Source organism: Mastigoproctus giganteus, chromosome 1 (assembly GCF_048544385.1).
Source record: "Mastigoproctus giganteus isolate SK-2022 chromosome 1, ASM4854438v1, whole genome shotgun sequence".
NCBI classification, from domain to species: domain Eukaryota; kingdom Metazoa; phylum Arthropoda; class Arachnida; order Uropygi; family Thelyphonidae; genus Mastigoproctus; species Mastigoproctus giganteus.
The window spans coordinates 85,670,186-85,693,269 of NC_143575.1; the positions used below are offsets into that span (position 1 = coordinate 85,670,186).

The 23,084-nt window shown below is 36.8% G+C and overlaps 1 protein-coding gene across 2 annotated transcripts in view; it reads left to right on the forward strand.

Moving 5' to 3' along the window:
• The window catches only part of LOC150090962 (secernin-2-like), an 85,101-nt gene that overhangs the window by 58,319 nt on the left and 3,698 nt on the right, over positions 1–23,084 (forward strand). For both annotated transcript variants that reach the window (XM_090380872.1, XM_090380879.1), the window contains exon 7: positions 8,572–8,739. In XM_090380872.1, the coding sequence (XP_090236998.1) occupies positions 8,572–8,739 (168 nt within the window). The remainder of the gene's footprint in view (positions 1–8,571; positions 8,740–23,084) is intronic.

The following is a 23,084-nucleotide window of genomic DNA, read 5'->3' on the forward strand; positions in this document are numbered from 1 at the left end:
TGTCTTCTTTGTGCACCTTCGGCAGGCCGTAAAACCGTGGGATCTGACACCCGGAGGCACGGAGGTGATTACGGGTTGACTGTGTGATTTTTTTTTTTTCTTGTTTCAGCCAGCTGTTGATGAGTATATTCAACCAAAAACTCTGTGAAACAAAATAAATTTTCGTAATGAATCCAGGGCACGTAGGCCTTTTTTACTATTAACTTATATGCATTTTTATATCTCCTTTTCTCTGCATACTAACTTTCAATGTCTGATTGTATCAAAACATGTCTCTTTCCTTATTTATGTGCTTCGGCTGTATTCCACTTAATCTGAAAGTTATTCACACAATATTATTTTCAAAATGTAGTACCTCACATTTAGCAGCATTAAAATGCTACCATTTTTCTAATCATCCATGAAGCCTGTACAAATCATTCTGAAGACTCTCAGCCTGACTTGCATCATTAACCACCCTCCTGACCTTTATATCATCTATAAATTTCAACATTGTGCCCTTTACTCCTTCATTTATATCATTCAAGATCAGAAACAAAAATTGCCATTTATAACAGTGTTCTGCTCCTGTCCTTCAGCCATTCTTGAGTCTGCCTTAGGATCTTGCCTGTAACACACCATTGATTCTAGATTGTATGGCAACCTCCTTTGTGGAGCAGTGTCAAATATGTTGCCAAAATCTAAGTATATAATGTCAACTTCTTGCAGTCAACTACTGTAAGATTTCATCATAGTAGTTTATCAGGTTTGTCAACAACATTTTCCCTTTACAGAGTCATGTTGTTGACATTAAAATATACTTTTCAAGGTGTCTTTATAATGTGTCTTTGACCATAAATCAGGGGTCACCAAATTGCGGGCCGGATCCTGCCTATGACAGAATTTTATCCGGCCAGTGGATATTTCAATTAGATCATAAAAATTAATGTTTATATTATATCACAATAAAATTTATGAAAAACACATTTTACTGATTATTTTAACATTCGTCGGTTGATAAATAGTGTTGACGCCTTTGTGTTGTCAGCTTAGTCTGGTTAGATATCAATTCTGTTATCTCCACTCAAAGCTATTCTTCGAATGGAAATAACAGAACTAATATCTTTTAATATTGGTAATTGTAAGTGTAATATCCTAAAATATTCAAATTTGCTCTTTCTGTTCTCCCCTCAGCATGGTCTGATGACGGATATAGGTAAGATACCAAAATGTCACCTTATTAAACTATATTATAATTAATAATATAGTTTTATATTATAATAATGTAGTTTATTAGGCAAACAGCCTAATAAACTATATTAATTTCACATGATACGAGTGATATGAATATAATAATAATCTTTGTGTTAAAATATTTCATAAAATTTTAAGACACATCAGTGCTTACTTCAATATTCACGAGTATTTTTATTCCAGTGATCCCATAAAAATCATGTTGAAGTTGATGTTGAAAAAAATAAAAGTTGATGCTGAGTGTTGCATTTTTAATGAGCGGTGGCCAATTAATTAATTTTTTTTTTTGCACTGCTCAATGATACTTGCACATGTCTTATTTGCAATGAAGCCTTGTCGGTGTTCAAGGAATATAATGTGAAACTTCACTACACCACAAAACATGCCTCAAATTATGATAAATTTCAAGGAGCTTTGCGACAGAAAAAACTCCAAGAACTAACCACAAACTTTTTAAAGTCAAGAACAGAAGATTAGAACTTTAACTTTTACTCATCAAAATTTATCTGCAGTTAGAGCTAGGTTTCAAGACTCCCGAATCATTGCCGAAGAAGGAAGGGCCTTTACGGATGGAGAATTCGTAAAACAAATTTGTTTGGCAATTGCATAACAAGTATGTCCCAATAAAGTAAAGAATTTTGCATCTGTAAGTTTATCTTCAACCATAACAAGAAGAACTGAAGATTTAGGAGTCGATGTTCAAAATCAACTCGTAGAAAAAGTTCGTGAATTCACACATTTTTCAATAGCAATTGATGAGAGTGAAGATACAAGCCATAGAGTTCAATTACTAATTTATATCCGAGATGTAAATTAAAATTTTTTGGTTACTGAAGAGCTAGCTGAATTAAAAAGCTTGAAAGATACAACAACAGGTGAAAATATATTTTTGAGTGTGTCAGAAGCAATTGATGGCCTCAAACTGGAGTTACTTAAAAGTCATCTACTTCGGAATAATTTTTCACATTTTCCATGTTGCAATAATTTATCTAAAGATATGCATAGTTGTAATTTTTATAATGAAAATTTTGTTCAAAATGTTAGTTGGTTACAAGAAAATTTTGCAGCTAGATTTTCTGATTTTAAAAATAATTCAAAGGTGTTTGAACTTTTTCAAAATCCATTTGACGTACCCGTCAGTGATGTTGATGAGAATTTACAATTAGAGTTGGTAGATCTTCAGTCTAATGATGCACTGAATACAATATTTAAAAATGAAAATCTAATTCAACATTATCTGGGTCAGATTATCCAAAAATTTAAAATTTTTCAAGAAAGGTTACATCAATTTTCAGAAGTACGTGTCTATGTGAGCAGACTTTTTCAAAAATGAAATATTTAAAATCAAAAATATGATCACGTCTAGCTGACCTGCATTTACATGACTTTTTAAGAATTGGAACTAGTACTTTAAAACCCGATATTACGAAACTTAGTTGCACTCCACAACCACATTCATCTCATTAATTATAATTTTGTTGTTATTACTAACTGTATTTTTGTGATTAGTATAATAAATAAGTAATAATTAAAATTTGATATAAACAAACTAGTATATTTTATATTACATATCCATCGATTTATTTTTGAATCTGTAGATATAGGTAAGTATAGAATTTGTTTCTCCATGTAGCATTAAAGTTATACAGAGAATGTAGCTTTCAGTAATTAGGAATTTTCTCTGGCCTGCCAAATATTCCAAAAATTCATGTGGCCCGCTTCTCTAAAAGTTTGGGAACCCCTGCCATAGATAGACTCTATTACCTTCTCTTTCACTGAAGTTAAACTAACTGGTTCCCAGGAATAGGATCCTAAGCCTCCCCCCCCCACTTTTGTGTTGGCAACACGTTGACACTTCTCTAGTTCAATAATGACCTCATAAGTAGCTCTAAAGGTTTGGCACAACTATTTGTAGCCTCTTTCAGTGTGACCAGATGAATGCTATTGGTACCTAGGATTTTATCTACTTTTAGGCTTAGTAGTATTTTTATTATATTTTCTTATTAGGTGCATTATGCATGAAGTCCCTATTGTCTTCACCATGTCTTACTTTTAATGGATGGATTTTGATAAAATTTTATATTTGACTTGTTTGTAAAATAATAAAAGGAGTATACCTCAGTATAGTACGTAGAACATTTCCGTATGATACTCTCCAGAAATTAAAACAAAAAAATCGAATTTTTCGTTTTTAATTTAATTTCTGGAGAGTATATCATACTGGAAGTGTTCTACATACTATATTGAGGTATACTTCTCTTATTATTTTACAAATATTTATATCAACGTAGAACATATTGAGCATTATGGCTCTGATTCATGCTATCAAATTTGAGACTTGTTTAGAAAAATTTGTCAAGCCATTCCAAATTTCATTAAAATTGCATTCATGCAGCTTTTGATCAGAAACACATACATTGTAAACTCATCAGAATGAATTTCATGAGATTAGGTGCTAAAAAAAACAGTTGACTTATAACCCAATTCAGAAGTAAATCAAAATGAAAACAGAAAATACTGCATCATGATTTACAGAAATTAGTGGCAAAAGTACATAGGAATATATGATTTTATTACCTAATTAAAAAGAAAAAAAGTAGCATCTTTCAAACTCCATGTAGTGAATGAAAGGTTAATAACCACTGTTTATTATGACCTCTGAAGGAGGCATTCATACAAAACTGGAATGTAAGGTTTTATTTTTAAAGTTAATTTTAAATCTAAAAATAATTTTATAAATGTATCATTCGACAGTGCAGCTAGAATGTATTTTATCTCTCAGTAACTGATACCTGTCTTAAAAGACAGTGCCTCTTCAAACTCTTGCATCAAATCAGAAAATAAAAATGATCATATTGTATGATGTGAATTTGAAATATTGCACTAATCTGACTTTTTTGGTATTTTTGGGTGTTCATAATTACAGTAATACCTCAGTTAACGAAGATATTCCACAACCTTAGTTTGTTATAAGCAACTTTGTTATCAGAGGTAGATACCATAGCAGGAATATGGATATGTTCCTACGCTTCAAAAAAAGGTACACATTGTTCAAAATATTTTTATTTGAAAATAAAAGTGCATATCATATTAAGAAAGCAGTATAAAAGTCAAATAAAACAGTAAACTCAGAATCTATTATGAAAAATAACACTGAACCATGCTGTTGCTCACTTAAAGGCTTCTTCAAAAATGTATCCAGAGTTGACTGCCTTGCTTTCTTCTTACGATCATCTAGCATCTTGTTATAACGATTTAAAGCATTTAAGATAGATATCTTCACTATGCAGCTGTTATTTTCTGTTAAGACATCAAGGTGTGAGCCACTTCATTTAAACAATTATGCAATATCTCTGTTGTTAACATCCTCTCTGGGGGAACCTCTTCTGAACTGTTTACTTGTTTCTCTGTTAATTCGTGGAGTTCTTTGTTTGTTGTCTCACCATAGTTATTCAATAAATCCTGAACATCAGCTATGTTGACTTCTTCAAAGCCTGTTACTTGTGCCATTTGAACAACTGTGCTAATTGCAGGAATTCCACATCCTACTCCATCATGTTCTTTAACAATATTGGGCTACACTTGTTGCTTACTGTCTTGGCAACCACCATCAAGGCACTAATCTGTCACTTCATCCCACGCCTCTGTGATATTGCTGATTTGTTTCATAAGATTGCAATTTTTTCAGAAGCCTTTGATCGACTGTTGTTGACCATTGTTAGCCTCAGGCAATTGACTAAAAGTGCATCTCATATAGTCAGCTTTAAAGGCTGCTATAACACCCTGGTCCATTGGTTGTAGCAACAAAGTTTTGTTTAGCAGTTATTTTGACAGAAATACAGTGAAACTTCCCTTTAACGGACAGCCATGGGGAACGAAAATCTGTCCGTTAGAGAGAAGTGTCCGCCAACAAGAAGTCTGAGGGGGGAAAAAAAAAAAAAGAAAGAAAGAAAAATCGTTAAACGTTTAATGTAAAATTAAATTAAGATATATACAGATTTTGAACAAAATTTTTGTAAATAATATACAATTACATATACAAGAGATAAAGAAAAATCATTAAATGTTTAATGTAAAATTAAATTATATACAGATTTTGCACAATATTTTTGTAAATAATATACATACAATTGTGCTATGCATATTATGACTTTATCTTAAGAAAAATACATACAGTAATCACTTATTTTCTTCTGCACCTTCTTCCGGCTGATAATTTTGTTTTCAACATTTGTTTGGAGTGAAGAAACCATCGAAAGTCCTTCAGTATCTTCTTCAGCGGCGAAAAACATTTTTAAATGATTGATTTGTATGAGCGCTTCTTCTATTTTCATCGGTGATTCGTCGTTAATATGTTCTTCGACAGAATGACCTCCTTCCATTTCCTCATCCTCATGAGGAACTTCTTGAAAAATATCGATGATAATGTCGTTGATATCTAGAGCACCATCTTCTGTAGTGAGGTTCCAGTCTATATCTTTGTAGCCAGGGTCACTTGTAACTGAAGTATCGTACATTATCAATAGATGTTGAAGTTCTGGCTCTTCTTGGTGCTCCACATTGCTGTTCACAACTTCAATTTTTGCATTTGAGAAGCCAGACTTTACAAAACAGTTCACGACAGTTTTCTAATTGCGTTTACTGAAGAGGAAATCCATTGAATCGCATCTAGGATGCTGATTTTCTTTGCAAGGTCACTCGCACATGTTACATCGTTCATGTTTGCAATGAGATGTCTTAAAACACATTTTCTGTAGTGAAGTTTAAAATTTTTTATTATCCCTTGATCCAAGGGCTGACACTCTGCAGATGTGTTTGGTGGCAGAAAAACGATTTGAATGTTGGACAATTCAATGTGCGGGTGAGATGCAGCATTATCCATGAAAAGAATAATTTTTCTGTTTTGACGAATCATGTTTTGGTTAAAGTGACTTATCCATTCGCTCATGATATCTCGTGTCATCCACACTTTTTTATTAGACTTCCAGTCAACATTCAAAAGATTCAACTTTATGCCCTTGAAACAACGAGGATTTTGTGGTTTTCCTATAACAAGAGGTTGTTCAAAGTCTCCCAGCATATTTGTACACAATAGTACAGTCAAGCGTTCCTTAGAAATTTTTCCGCCCTGGCACTTTTCGTTTTTTAGACTCATTGTTTTTTCAGGAAGAGCTTTAAAAAACAACCCTGTTTCATCACAGTTGTAAATATTTTTAGCTTCAAAATCACGACATAAATCTTCCAATTTGACGATCCACTCTGTTACAACCCCAGTATCAACAGATCCACCTTCACCACTTACGGTTTTCCAAGAAATTTTATGCCGAGTTTTGAACTTGTCTAGCCATCCCACAGAAGCTTTGAACTCATTTACTCCCATAGATTTCGCAACCTCCAAAGCCTTTTCCCTAATAATAGGCCCATTAATGGGAATTTTTTTAGCACGTGCGCGACAAATTTGAAGTCCAACAGTTTTCAGGAATAATTTTTGAACCTGATCATTTACGTGTTGCCAAAATTGTTTGAACAGTTAATTTTTTTTCTTTAGGATGTCGCTTACCTGCGTCTTCCCGATTTTGAATTTCGCAGCGAGATTGCGAACACTATTTTTTTGCCGATCATACGCATTAATGAGTTCGACTTTATCTTTTAAAGTTAAATGTTTATGCGAAGACATTGTGCACTTCACACGACACTGAACAAAACTGAAAACTGAAACTCAAAAGACGAAAGGCCGACAAAATCCCCCCCCCCTGCCCACACACCGAATTCATCAGTTTTACACGTGCCTTAAAATTCTTGAAAAAGGGTTTAGGATGGCAACGTAAACCTTGATAAAATTCAGAGAATCAGAAATAGAAAATAAACACGTGATTGAGGCAATACGTGGAAGAAACGTTCCTAGAAAAAGGGCCGTGAGCTCGCCCGCTGTCCGTTATTCGGAGATCAAATTAAGTGCTAATCTAAACGAAACAGTGCAGATTGTCTGTCCGCGTCCGTTACAGAGAATGTCCGCTGGACAGAAGCTGAAAACACGTTTAAACCAATAGAGGAGAGTTGGGGAATTTGAAAATGTCCGTTGTAGAGAGATGTCAGTTAAAGAGAGGTGTCCGTTAGGAGAAGTTTCACTGTACATGTTTTAAGTGAGCCAAGATTAGAAGGATTGTCTAGAGCATTGTCCAGTAGCAAAAGTACCTTGGGTTTGAAATTATTTAGTTCGGAATAACATTGGATAGCAAGACAAAAATTGTTGAAAAACCAGTTGGTAAGCAAGTCCATTATTACCCAGTCTTTTCCATTCGATTTACATATTAGTGGAAAATTATGTTTGGACAATCCCTTCATAGCTCGAGGCCTTTCACAATGATAAACAACAATTAGTTTTAGCTTCACGTGCCTGGATACATTTGTACCCATCGGCAGTGTTAATCGGTCTTTGACTGTTTTAAACCTGGAAGTCTTTTTCTCATATTGGGAGATGAAAGTTTTGGAAGGGAAACTTTTCCAGAATACTTTTCCACTTTTGACTGTATTAATACCAGACTCAGCAAGTATCGTCTTTGCTTCACTACAGCTTGCAGTTTTGCAGGAAATTCTGCTGCTGCCTGGACATTGGCACTTGCGCTTTGCCTATCAATCTAACACTATGAATTCTTGCACAGTTTTTGAATTTCTCAAACCATCCCCAAGAAGGAACAAAAGTCTCAGTGGTTTCTTCAGCTTCATGACCTTTAAATGGTTAAATAACTTTAATGTTTTGTGTTCAATTAATGCCTTGGTGAGGGGCATTGTATCATATCATCTACCCAAACGCAACTTTTTTTGCATGTTCTCTATAATGTTACTGTGTGTTCATATTAATTTAGACACAGTATGGTCACTACAATTTTGCACAGAATCCTTAACTTTATCAGCTTGATTTAAAATTGTTTTTAAAGTTGACTGTGTCGATCCCAATGATTGTGCTACAAGGCTTTTCTTTTCTCCTGCTTCTAACTGCCTTATAATCTGCATTTTAGTTTCTAAACAACTTAATATTTTATTATTTTATAAAAAATATTAAAATAACTACATAATATATGGTACATACAGTGCACATGGTATCATTGACTGCTTTGCATAGCATGGAGCAAGTTTATGTATCTCAAAAATCACCACTACAAACTTGCACATTTGCCGTAGCATGTTATTTGCCAACTTCATCATAAGGGAACTTCATTTGCAGAGGATTCTTTAACAGCAGTATCACTGTACTCTGTTTATAAGTGTAAATTTATACTTTCCTTATTTTGATTGTAGTAAGCGTTGACTTAATCATGAATGTGTGTATATTTTCAGGTGTCTGTACTTACTTCTCCGCAATCAAATGTTCCCAGTTGTCACTGGTTTACTGGTACACCGGATCCTGCAATTTCTCTGTTTAAGCCATTTATTTTTTGCCCCAATGTTGACTTTCCTCCAGCGATCATCTCTCCTAAACTTCCTGAATATGAAGATCGTGCTAAGGTATGTGTATTACTGAATAGTCACATGGTCAAAGTTTAAAGGGTTAGAGGTGAAAGGAAAGGATTAAGTTACTTGTAAAATTCCTGTATTTGTAAAACTACTACAACTGAGATGCAAAACTTCCAAAACTACTACAACTTTACTGTAGTAGTTTTGGTAATGTACTGTAGTAATTGTTCAAAACCAATTAATTTTAACATTTATTATGGTTATTACTTATTGGTATAATTAGAACTGTCAGTTTCTATTAAAGCAGTATTTTGCAAACTTTTTTGATACTTACATACTATGTGCATGCCAGAAATACTGACAACCCATTCAGAATTTTGATTATTTTGTACCCCACCATTTTTGTTCCTTATTTTTAATTTGATGGTAAATGCAACAGTATCAGCATCCTTTGTTTCAGGGCAAAAAACATGTAAAAAAACAATAGGAGAGATGGGAAAGATGTACATTATGAAACTTGAGTATAACCAAACTATCTGAACTTGACTACTCAGTTATTAGCTTTCACAGAGAAAGAACATGTCAGGAGCTATGAAGAAATAAATGTTGTGGATTTTTGATGTATTATACAGTGATTGCATTTTAATCAATCAATTATAGCAATATATGCATTGAAAGGAAATCAGAGTGAATACAATGCTGATGTAATTTCAAAATTATCAACATGCTTTAGGATAAGATGGGACACTTTGATGTGTCATGACACCCACTTTGGGAAGTTCTGTGTTAATGAATGTCTTTTAGCAGTGAATCCACAAATGATTAGGCTACATAAACACAAATTCCAAAAATAGTTAAATTCAAATCTATTCTCAAAAAAAAAAATTACAAGTGGACTCCCAGTTATCTGGGCGGTCGGTTAACTATAGCCTCTATAGCCCTAATTAATACAACTTTGTCTCATGTGAGCCTCAACTACATAGAACAACAAAGGGATATGCCTCTCATTGACGAGATGGTACTTTAAAATTTATGTAGCACCATTCACAGGAAGACCAATCAAATAAAAAATGCATTCAATTTTATGTCAGGTCTTATCAGTGCTAAAAGAAGATTTTATATGAAATTTAATATGTACAGATAGATACCTTTTATAAATATACAGTTGTAATATATATAATAGAGTAAGCACATATAGTTGAGTAAGTATATCTCTGTTTGAATTTATGGAGTACACACACAAAAACTTATACACATATGGTACATTGCTGCGTACCTCTCAAATTTAGTGATTTTTTTTTTTTTTTTTTTTTCTTTTCAAGGGTCAACCACCAAAATTGAGAGGAAATTTTGATTTTAAGGCCAAATGGGTACCAAATAAATTTATCATTATTACTAGTATATGGCTCACTTTTGACCAAACAGAGAGCCTTTGAATAATAATAAAATAAAAATAGAGGGGAATAAATCTCCTATAGCTGAGTCTGCATGGGGATTTGAGTATCTGGCCAATGCTCACAAAAGCATTGGCCAGACACCAACCCTTTGCTTATATCTAACTTCCTTCATGTGTTTTTTTTTTTTTTTTTTTTTGGTAACCCACTTTCTTATTTTCAATATCACACTCTCCTCCCTCTCTGTCTCTCATTCACATGCACACAAACACACATAATAAGCCTAATAACATAACTCCATTGGCTCAAAGCTTTGCCATATATGTTGCACATGATATAATAGTGCCTTACTTAGTAAAAGTATATTAATATCATTTACTAGAAAAAAAAAAATATACAGTGGATTCTGGTTATTTGGGCCACCGGTTCATCGGGGCAGCCGTTTATTTGGGGAAAATCTTAAAAAACAGAACCCAATTGAGAAAATAGCCAGGGTTTACTTTGCTTAATTGGGACAACATGCCGTTTAATCGGGGCAGGAGACCACAGCACTGGAGATTACCTTACAATTGTCTCCGACCGTACCACATGGTTCGCTTGTATTTCTGGAGGTCACAACTATAAAATAGTAAAAACAATTAGCAGTCACCTGTTTATTGGGCTTTTCTGTTAGTGCAATCTATCATAAACGGATAGTAAACTCGATCTTATTGAATTTGCGATAATACCGACAACTGGAATTCTGTGGGTTATTATGGTGAAATGTACTTACACTTCCGTGGAATCTCCAATCATATAAAAAAATTAATTTTCAGAATCTTCTCTTCATTGCTATTTTTAAAGCTTCGTAACTTGTTACTCAGTTTCCACTTGCGCATATCGTGTTACTTGTAATTTGTGTGTGCCGTGTTCTTTGTTATTGATTGCTTCTCTTTTTACTGTTTTAAATTTTAACCCCCACCCACAAATTTCAGTGCACAGAAATATCAACTAGTTAGTATGTACATATTACAGTACGTATTAATTATTCCGATTATCACGTATGTTCTTCCGATTTTCACGTATCATTTAATTTTTTAATAAGTTAATAAAGAGTAAATTTGTGCTTAATATATCTTTACTTTTATAGCCTGTGGATAATATTCCTCCTATTTTTGCTAATTAGAATCGCTGTTTTATAGAATTAAAATTCAATTCACAAACGTGATCACAATGACCGGCACTTACTACACATCGTATAGTGAATGGTACTTTACTATGGTGAATCCATCGTAACGTGATTTGATTGTACAGTGAACCAATTGTAAAGCGGGGGTCCATTGGATTTTTAACTATTTGTGCCCCAACTATCCGAAACTTCAGATAGTTGGGGCAGCCGCTTAATCGGGCCAAAATGCAGTAGTCGCGATGTGTTCCAAATAACCGGAATCGACTGTATATCTTGACGGTCATGTTAAACGCATAAAGGCATTCCCAAAGTACAGATCTAAAATCATGAAGTAAAGTGGAAAACTTAAAACAAGCTAACCTTAATAATCATTTTAAATTAAAAGTCTGTAATACAGCAAACAGCTCTGAATTTTGGATATGCTCTTTTTGAGGTATCCTCTGCCACATAAGTAGGAATTGGAGTCTAAACTGATGTACCCTAGCCGTTTTACACCAAACTATCTGAACTTGACTACTCAGTTATTAGCTTTCACAGAGAAAGAACATGTCAGGAGCTATGAAGAAATAAATGTTGTGGATTTTTGATTTTTTTTTTTTTTTTTTTCCACATAGGCCCTTGCCACTGAACTCTTCAGAAACTAAATGGCAGAGCCTGCCAGAGCACAAAATAAAACCTACTGGGTACCTGACCTGCCTCCCTGGGGCCAAGTGTGGTAATGGTGGGTCCCAACAGCTAAATGGTTAGAAGAACAATGGTACACGAGACTACACATCCTTCCACTCCCAACATACTTTTTAAATCTCTGGCATACACCAAGTTCTGTGCTACACAAACAGAGTACACAATGTGGAAATGGGGGAATCCCCTGGTGCCATTAGACAACTAACACTTTTCTTCATCTTCTTTGCCACATAGTGAATATTTTGGGGCAACTATTATAATTAGGGCTGTATTATCATATTGACACATTGCTGGCTGCCTAGGGCATACTATAGTTATATGAAGTTATATCATTGCATCAATAATTTCTTAAGCATAGTAATGATTAACTTACAAAAATGCACATGTAATAGCATTAAATTATCACCACCACTTTTAAACATTCTTTTATTTGAAAGAAAAAAAAATGAACGTTACAATCAGCAACAGTGATCACTTCAATCGTTAAGGCCATATTATTTTTCCATCCAAAAATTCAAGATAAATTTTGATTACCCACCTACTCATAGAGATCAATACACCCATAAAAATGCACTAGACAGCCCATGAAAAAGAAGTGTCTAGAGCAGGGGTGGGCAACTTTTTTCGTCAGCGGGCCGAATGAAATTTTCGCATCATGATGCGGGCCGGAATAGATCGAACGATTTAATAAAAAAAAATCAGAACCTAAAAAATGTTATACTACTTGAATTACCAAATTATTAATGTATTTTTAAAAAAAATTGAATGTCCAATTATCGTTGAAAATGCGGCATTCGGCATCAATTTTTCTTTTTTTTTTAATTGGCTCATTTTATGGGCTATAAATTATATTAAATTAAAAGTTGTAATAATTAGAAAAGGCATAAAACATAAAATATCTCGCACCAATATTATTTTTTTCAATAAGAAGTCAAACCCAAAGGAACTTCGTTCGATCGATGCTACAATAATAATTAGGAAATAACTCTTTGACGCTGCGTAGAATCACTTGGTTACTATTGTACTGGCCGCGATTCCCGATTGAACTGAATTAAGCCGAACGTTTACGGCGAGTGTAGTCAGGTATGGATTTTCTATATTTATGCATTTACCGAGGGGGCCGGATTCAACATCGTAGCGGACCCGATGTGGCCCACGGGCCGGCTGTTGCCTACCCCTGGTCTGGAGCCTACTAGGACTTGAATCTGGCCCTGCCTGAAGATAAAAAAGAAAAATAGAAAAAAAATAGAAAATATAAAGAAAAAAATATAACAATCTGAAATAGTTTCTTCACCCTAATAATTATAATATGCCCGAAATAGGCAGTCTTTCTCTTGGCAATTGTAGTTAGTAGTGTCCTTGTGGTTCTTGCCCTCTTAAGGACCCACTCATTGGTAACCCAATCTGTCCACAGAAATTTGAGTATTCTTCTGAGTGCTCATTCCAGTTTCCTAATTTCCGCATTCCGTATGACCCTGGTCTCATCCACATAGGAGAGAGTGCTCCATATGTAGCAGTTGGCCATTCGATATCTTTTCTGGAAATCCAGTTTCGTGTCACAGAGAAAGTTCTTAAGATTCTTAAATATCTCTTTGGCCACACCAATTCTGCTTCTGATTTCTGTGCCTTGGTCATTATTATTTGTAAAGATCTTCCCTAAATATTTAAAGCTACTCACTTGTTCAATGGGGGAGTTGGCACAGCTTATTTTGATTCCAGGCAAGGTGTTTTTGCTTATGACTGTAGTTTTGGTCTTTTTGGCATTATTAAGCCTATTTGATCACTTGCTGTTGCCAATTTGTTGAGGAGCATCTGTAGCTTTTCCTCTAATGTTGCAATGAGGGCAGTATCACCTGCATATTGCAGGTTACTGATAATTGAACCATTAACAGTAATTCCTTCAGAATCTTGTATTAGATCTATAATGGTTTCAGTTTGTGTTTTCTTCCTCTACAGTGATTGCTGCTTCTTGCTCAAGGTGTAGAACCACAGTATCCTTAGTTCCATGGGATTGATGTTTAGATTGTTCAAGAGCTGGAAGAGGATATCATGTTTCAAGCAATTGAATGCTTTTTTAAAGTCAATGAAGCAGACAAATGAGTTCTGCTGGTGTTCAATTGCTCTTTCTGCCAGCATATTCAGAGAAAATATTGCTTCTCATGTGTTATAACCTCCTTTTTAAAACCCATCTGGTCTTTTCCAGTTTGTTCTTGAATCTTGCCTTCAATTCTGTGTAGAATCATCTTCAAGAGGACTTTATGAAACTTATTGTGCAGTGGTCTGCACATTTTGCTACTCTTGCCCTTTTTGGTATGGAAATAAAGATGGATCTCAGAAAGTCAAGGGGTAGTTTCCCTTCATTTAGGATATTATTGAAAATATTGAGGAGCTGCTGTTTTCCTCTTGTTTTGTAGTATTAGCATTAGCATTAGTAGAGGCATTTGATGCAAGAAAGCAAGCTTATGCAGCATCAGCCAAAAAAAAATAATAATAAATAAATAAATAAAAAATAACCACTTCCACTTCACACCTCTGTTCGTTCGAAATACCTGTCCAGCTGAGCCTTAAACTTATTTAGGCTATCAACTTCCACGACAAGGGATGGAAGTCTGTTCCACCAACCAACCACCTGCTGGCTAAAGGCAAATTTCCTCACGTCTATCCTACATCTGTCTTTCCTCAATTTGAATTTATGCCCTCTCAGGTGATTATTCTGAGCAAGAGGAAGAATCCCATCAGCATTGAGCATGCTCAAACCATTCAAGGCTTTATACACCCCTATCAGATCACCTCGCTGGTGCCTAGTCTCCAGACACTGTAATTTGCAAAACTTAAGCCTTTCTTCGTAAGAGCACCCCTTTGTTCCATTCACCAATCTTGTTGCCCTTCTCTGTACTCGCTCCAACATCTCTACATCCTTCTTGAAATGAGGCCTCCAGACCTGTATACAGTACTCTAGGTGTGGCCTGACCATTGCCTTATACAAGGGAATAATCACCTCCTTATCCCTGCTAGAAAAATTCCTACATATCATCGACAATACACCATGAGCTACTCTTGCAGCCCATCTGCACTGCTCAGAAAACTTCATATCTGCCTGCACAACCACCCCCAGGTCCCTTTCATTCTCTACCACTGTCAGTGTAGTACCACAGAGTTGATACATTGCTCTGGGGTTGCTGTTTCCCATATGTAGTACTTTACATTTGTCAATGTTAAACTTCATTTGCCACCTCTCAGCCCATCTGCTCAACCTTTCCAGATCCTGTTGCAGTAGCATAGTGTCAGTAGTGTCCTTGACAACCCTGCCAACCTTCGTATCGTCTGCAAACTTGGACATTAAGCTGGATATACCATCATCAATATCATTTATAAATACAGAAAACAATAATGGACCCAATACTAAACCCTGAGGGACTCCACTAATAGCATTAGTCCATACTGTAGTTTTTAGTGTTTTGCACCAACCTTGCGTAGAAATAAAAATAAAAATAAAAACACCAAGGAAACAGAACTTTTGATAACTGTGTTTATAATAAATTACAATAACCTGTATTTACAATAAATTTAACTTTACAATAAACTATACATATGAATTATTAAAATCTGCTACATTACAATCAATAAAATGCATTAAAATATACTAGATTAAAAGCGATAAAAACCGTAGCTTTCAAAGGCTCCAGCCTTCTTCTTCAGCGGTGTTTTCTTGTTCTGCAGTACATCTTTAAATATCAGCAGGTTAATGGTACTCCTCACGTGTTTTCATTCACACGTGTTCCGTTCTCTTGCGTTGTGGAACCGGAAGTGGCTCGAGCGGAAGTCATACGGAACCGTTCATCCCTTCTGAGGATAGTGGTCTCAAAGATGGGATGAATCCGCGTACCTCTATCTCTATTAATGTTAATTGTAGAACAAATCCGCAAACTCTCGAGCCACTTACGGTCCCGGAACTTATGCGCCCGATCGGTGATGATAGCATCGTCCGGGGAGATCTGGTGTTGCTTCTCCCAAAAATGCTCGGCCACGGCGGACTTGCCATATTCCGCATTTCTTATTGCCTTAGTGTGTTCCCCCAGACGATCTTTAAGACGGCGTTTTGTTTCCCCTACATAACATTCCCCACAATCCGGGCATCTAATGCTATATACGATCCCACTTGTGTTCTCTTTTTGAATGGGGTCTTTAACCTGAGACACGATTGTGTGCAGCCTCCGCCCTGGAAGCTGCACACAACGTGTCTGGTACTTTCTTAGTATTCTAGCTATATGATCAGTCAAACCCGGATAGTAGGGAATGTATGCAGTGGCTATTGGTGTAAAAGGCTCGCCTCTCCTCTGATTTCCTTTAACATATTTCTCTATAATCCTCTGGGGGTAACCACATTTTGCAAGATCCGTCGTGACCCGTTCATACTCTAACTTTCTATCATCGGAGGTACTGCAATGTGATTTTGCTCTATCAACTAAAGTTCTTATCACACTGTTCCTATGATGGTTGGTCTGAGCTGAGCTGTAATGCGAATACTGCCCTTTACACATGGACTTCCTATATACCCTAGTCTTTAGCTGTCGATCTTCCCTACAGACCAACACATCTAGGAACGGCAAAACCCCTCCTTCTTCCACCTCCGATGTAAATTGTATGAATGGGGAGAAGTCATTTAAGATGTTCAACACCTGATCTTCACTCCCCTTCCGAATAATTGAAAACGTATCATCCACATACCTTTTCCAGGGGCGCATAGGGAGAATACTAGCATTAAATATTCTGGCCTCGAGCTCCTCCATAGCTAAATTAGCTATAATTGCGCTAATGGGGGAGCCCATGGCTGTACCATTAACCTGCTTATACATAGTATTGTCAAACACCATAGTGGTGCTTGAGAGGCATAACTCTATTCCTTTCTCAATATCCTCCAGCTTTAGCTGCGTTCTAGTATTTAGGGTGGTGTCCCTCTGTAACGTCATGTGTGCACACCACACCCCATGCTCAATCGGAATACATGTAAATAGCGATTTCACGTCGAAAGAGATCATGATTTCATTCTCTTCTATGGGTTGGCTTCTAATAAACTGCACAAAATCTTTACTATCTTTAATACTGTATTCTGAAAGTCCCACTAGTGGGGATAATAATTTAGCTAAGAAACCAGAAAGTGCATAGGTTGGACTGCCTATAAATGAGACTATGGGTCTAAGTGGCACATCTACTTTGTGAATTTTAGGCAAGCCATAAAATCTTGGCATTTGGCTACCTGTAGCGTGCAACATCCAATATTGTTCCTTAGAAATTTTGTTAGACTTAAGCCAACCCTGCACCATTCTGTTCACTTGCCGTTCCAAACTAAGAAGTGGACTTTTCTGAATAACTTTATAAGTCATCTGATCTTCCAATAAACCCAACGCTTTAATTCTATATGCTTCCTTATCAAGAACCACAGTTGCTCTGCCCTTGTCCGCGGGTAGGACTACGATGCTATCATCTTGTTTAAGGCTTCTTAGCGCTAATTTTTGCTTCACATTAAGATTGGAGGGGGCATCTTTAGCTTGACTTAGGATCGCTGCTACTTTTACTCGAACTTCATTAGCTGTAGCTTCGGGAAGTTTGTTTATAGCCCTTTCCACGCCCATTGCTACTTCTGCAACGGGTAATTGGGCGGCACCATGGCAAATTTCGGTCCTAAATTTAGAACCTCCAACTGCTCTTTAGTTAATTGTTTATTGCTCATATTCACCACAAAATCCTTGGTGGTGCTATCACTATTGCCCCTAAGCTTGGTTTGTTCTCTAAGCTTGTCAAACTTCCCCATTTGTCTCCGTCTATAACTGTCCGAAATTTGTTTTGCTTTAGCTGCTACCACACTAACCACTCCTGCTAAGTGTATCGGAGTCAACTTGTCATTTATCTTATCCAAGCACTGCCTTTTACCTCTCCTAATGTGGTATAAATTGTTATGTAATTTTTCGATCCATATATTAAGGATCTTCTTTTGATACCACTTGGTAATGTTAAATACTCGTTCATCTTCAAAGGGTAGCTTTGTTTGAAAGCCTCGTGGAATGAGATTATGCGTCTTGCATCGATGGGCAAACCTCAAATGTTGTTCATGTTTCGCCTCCCTAACACTATGTCTCTGAAATTCTCTGACGTACTGCACAATTGGACGGCCATAACATCGAAATAATTCTTCAAACAGGCCTCTGAGGTTGGGTATATTCATACTGTAGTTTTTAGTGTTTTGCACCAACCTTGCGTAGAAATAAAAATAAAAATAAAAACACCAAGGAAACAGAACTTTTGATAACTGTGTTTATAATAAATTACAATAACCTGTATTTACAATAAATTTAACTTTACAATAAACTATACATATGAATTATTAAAATCTGCTACATTACAATCAATAAAATGCATTAAAATATACTAGATTAAAAGCGATAAAAACTGTAGCTTTCAAAGGCTCCAGCCTTCTTCTTCAGCGGTGTTTTCTTGTTCTGCAGTACATCTTTAAATATCAGCAGGTTAATGGTACTCCTCACGTGTTTTCATTCACACGTGTTCCGTTCTCTTGCGTTGTGGAACCGGAAGTGGCTCGAGCGGAAGTCATACGGAACCGTTCATCCCTTCTGAGGATAGTGGTCTCAAAGATGGGATGAATCCGCGTACCTCTATCTCTATTAATGTTAATTGTAGAACAAATCCGCAAACTCTCGAGCCACTTACGGTCCCAGAACAATTAACATTAATAGAGATAGGGGTACGCGGATTCATCCCATCTTTGAGACCACTATCCTCAGAAGGGATGAACGGTTCCGTATGACTTCCGCTCGAGCCACTTCCGGTTCCACAACGCAAGAGGACGGAACACGTGTGAATGAAAACACGTGAGGAGTACCATTAACCTGCTGATATTTAAAGATGTACTGCAGAACAAGAAAACACCGCTGAAGAAGAAGGCTGGAGCCTTTGAAAGCTACGGTTTTTATCGCTTTTAATCTAGTATATTTTAATGCATTTTATTGATTGTAATGTAGCAGATTTTAATAATTCATATGTATAGTTTATTGTAAAGTTAAATTTATTGTAAACACAGGTTATTGTAATTTATTATAAACACAGTTATCAAAAGTTCTGTTTCCTTGGTGTTTTTATTTTTATTTTTATTTCTACGCAAGGTTGGTGCAAAACACTAAAAACTACAGTATGAATATACCCAACCTCAGAGGCCTGTTTGAAGAAGCATTAGTCCATGATGAGCAGTGTCCATTGATTACCACTCTGTCTTCTCCCCCTCAACCACCCCTTTATCCATAGCTCCAATTTGTGCAGCAGTCTTCCATGTGCAACAGTATCAAAAGCCTTTCTAAGATCCAAGTATATAATATCAAAGTTATTCCCTGCATCCAGTTCTTTTGTGACTGCATCATAATATCCAATCAAATTGCTCAGGCAAGTCTTCTCCTTAACAAAACCATGCTGTGTCTGAACTATAACTGAAGTCTTGTCTAGATGATCCTGCAGTGCTTCTTTAACCAGTGCCTCCATTAATTTTCTGGGAACAAAAGTTAAACTAACAGGTCTATAATTACTTGTGTCGCCCTTTGATCCTCCTTTGTGAATTGGGGTCACATTTGCACATCTCCAGTCCATGGGTACTTCCCCTGAGTCCAGGGAAGCTCTCATAATTATGGCTAAGGGTTTGCTTACTTCCTTTGCTGCCTCCTTTAATATAACTGGATAGATCCCATCCACCCCAGGTGCCTTTCTTGTATTTATCTTCAACAATTTCTCCTCCACTTTACTCTCAGTTATTACAAGATTCTCTAGGTTACTGCCAGAGTTGAATACACCTCTGGCATTCCCCTTCCTGAATAACTCCTCATGTGTGAATGTCGATGCAAAATAATTCATTTAGTTTGTTAGCTACCTAAGCAGGATCACCAACAGTTGACCCATCGATATCAAGTGGACCAATCTGATTCATCTCTTTCCTTCTAGAGTTTACATAAGTAAAGAACTCTTTGCTGTTTTTCTTTGCATCCCTTGCCAAAGATTTCTCGTAATCTGCCTTCGCCTACCTAACCTCCTTTGTAACTTGGTTACAGATCAACTTGTATCTATCATAGGCTTCTGTGTCACGTGTTAATTTGTATGTATCCCATACATTTTTCTTCTCTGCCATATGTCTCATTAGTTCATCTGACATCCACTTAGGCCTAAACCTTGAACAATATTTCTTGGTATGTAAAGCCTAGTAGCTCTTTGAATGCTTCCCATTTTGAATTTGCTGTTGGTAACATCATCAGTTGGTCCCATTGTATAGAATTTAAATACTGTCTCAGTCCATCGTAGTCGCCTTTACGAAAGCAATAACCATTCCCTTTACCCCTTATGGTAGTTACCTCTTTGAGTAAATCCCACTTCAGCACACTGTGATCACTGCCACCTAGTGGTTTGTTTACCTGCAGATTCTTAATGCATGAAGAATCACTACTGATAATCAAATCAAGAGTATTACTCCCTCTAGTTGCCTCCCGAACATGCTGATGTAGAAAACAATCATCCAATAAATCCACAAAAGCCTTGCTAGTGTGTGAGTGACCAGCCCCCAAATTCCAGTCAATATCTGGAAAATTAAAATCCCCCATTATAAGACTCTCTAATTTACTGGCCCACTCTATTTCCCTGCACAATTTCTTATTATACTCTTCAGAGTCATTAGGCCTATAGCACACTCCTACTCTCGATTTTGATCTCCCAATGCTTATGTCACACCAAACTGACTCGACACTGCACTGTCCAGCAATGTCGACTGGCTTCACTTCCTTGGATTTTATGTATTTCTTAACTAATAGCATAACCCCGCCTCCCTCCCTTCCTATCCTGTCTATCCCTTCTGTAGACATTGTACTCCCCAAATTCCAGTTCTGCATTCCTTATATCTGTGTGACACCACGTCTCTGAAATCCCCACAATATCTGCCTTTGATGTTTTGAGCAATACCTCAAATTCATCAATTTTATTTACTAAACTCCTTGCATTGGTGTACACGCAAGTATACATGCACCTGTTCTTTTTCTTAGATACCCTAACACAACCCATGTGTTTACTTGTACCCCAATGATTCCCAGCAGTCTCTGAAATATCCTGCATCTTATTTTCCAGGATGCGGCTCATTCCAGTAGAAGCAGTGCACAAATCACTTTCACCTCTGCCAGTGGCTACTGTTAATCTATTAGTCCTTGTATCCCCCAATCTAGCAGTTTTCCCACCCACCTAACACTGCCTCGATAGCATCAGCAAACATTCTTGCACCCTTTCTATTTAAGTGTATCCCATCCCTGTAGAAGCAGTCTCTCCTGTTAACAAGTACAGACCAAGCTGAAAAAAATTCTACCCCTTGAGCCTTGCACAATCTTTCCAGGGCCGAATTGATCGATAGAGCTCTCATCTCATCGTATTTGAGCATTTACGTTTGGGACGTTATCGATGGCAGTTGTTTTGTTATTATTCATTGACTTTAGCATTAGTAGAGGAATACGATGCAAGAAAGCAAGCTTAGCAGCATCAGCAAAAAAAAAAAATCCATTTCACCCCTCCATTCAATCCAAATGCCTGTCCAGCTCAGCCTTAAATTTATTTAGGCTATCAACTTCCACAACAAAAGATGGAAGTCTGTTCCACCAATCAACCACCCGCTGGTTAAAGGCAAATTTCCGCACATCTATTCTACAACTGTCTTTCCTCAATTTGAATCTATGCCCCCCTCAGGTTCTTAATCTGAGCAAGAGGAAGAATCCCATCAGCATTCAGCTTGCTCAACCCATTCAAGGCCTTATGCACCTCAACAGATCACCTCGCAGGTGCCTACTCTCCAGACACTGCAATTTACAGAACTTGATCCTTTCTTGGTAAGAGCACCCCTTTGTCCCCCTCACCAACCTTGTTGCCCTTCTTTGTACTCGTTCTAGCAACTCTACATCCTTCCTAAAATGAGGCCTCCAGACCTGTACGCAGGACTCCAGGTGTGACCTGACCATTGCCTTGTACAATGGAATAATCATCTCCCTGTCCCTCCTAGCAAAATTCCTATATATCATTGACAAGACTCCATGACCTGCCCTGGCAGCCTGTCTGCACTGCTCAGTGAACTTCATATTTGACTGCTCAACTACACCCATGTCTTTTCCACTTCCCTGAGTGTAGTACCCCACACAGTTGGTATGTTTCTCTTGGGTTATTGCACCCATATGCAGTACTTTGCATTTGTCAAGGTTAAACTTCAGTTGTTGCTTCTCAGCCCATTTGCCCAACTTATCTAGACCCAGTTGGGGTAGCATACTCTTTACTGTCATTAACAACCCTGCCAACCTTTGTATCATCTGAAAACTTGGACGGTAATCCTGATATACCTTCATCAATATCATTGATAAATACACAAAACAACAATGGGCCCAGCACCGAACCTTGGGGGAACTCCACTAATAACATGTGCCCATGAAGAGCAGTGTCCATTGATTACCACTCTCTGTCGCTCCCACTCAACCATCCCTTTATCCATTGTAGCAACTTACCGGTAATGCCGTAGCTCTTCAATTTGTACAGCAGTCTTCCATGTGCAACAGTATCAAAAGCTTTCCTGAAATTCAAGTATATGATATCAAAATTATTTTTGACATTCAGTTCCTTTGTGACCACATCATAATATCCAATCAAATTGGTCAGACAAGCCCTCCCTTTAATAAACCCATGCTGTGTCTTAACCATTACTGCAGTCTTGTCTAGATGATCCTGCAATGCTTCTTTAACCAGTGACTCCATTATTTTACCCGGAACACAAGTTAAACTAACAGGTCTATAGTTACTTGTGTCACCTTTTGAACCCTCTTAATCACTTAATCCGGTTCTTCCATCAGAAGTTCTTGATGTTTACCTTCTGTTTGGATGTTGTCATTTCCTAGTTGTCCGTTGTCCTCTCAGTATATTTACCTCAGATATTCTTACCATCTATCCTTTTTTTGTTGCTTGTCTACAAATTTCCTGTTTTTTTTTTTTTTTTTTTATCCAGAATGTGGCCTCTTGGTGGACTAGATGTTCCTTATGCTCCTTCACTTTGTGGACTAGATGTTCCTTATGCTCATTTTGCA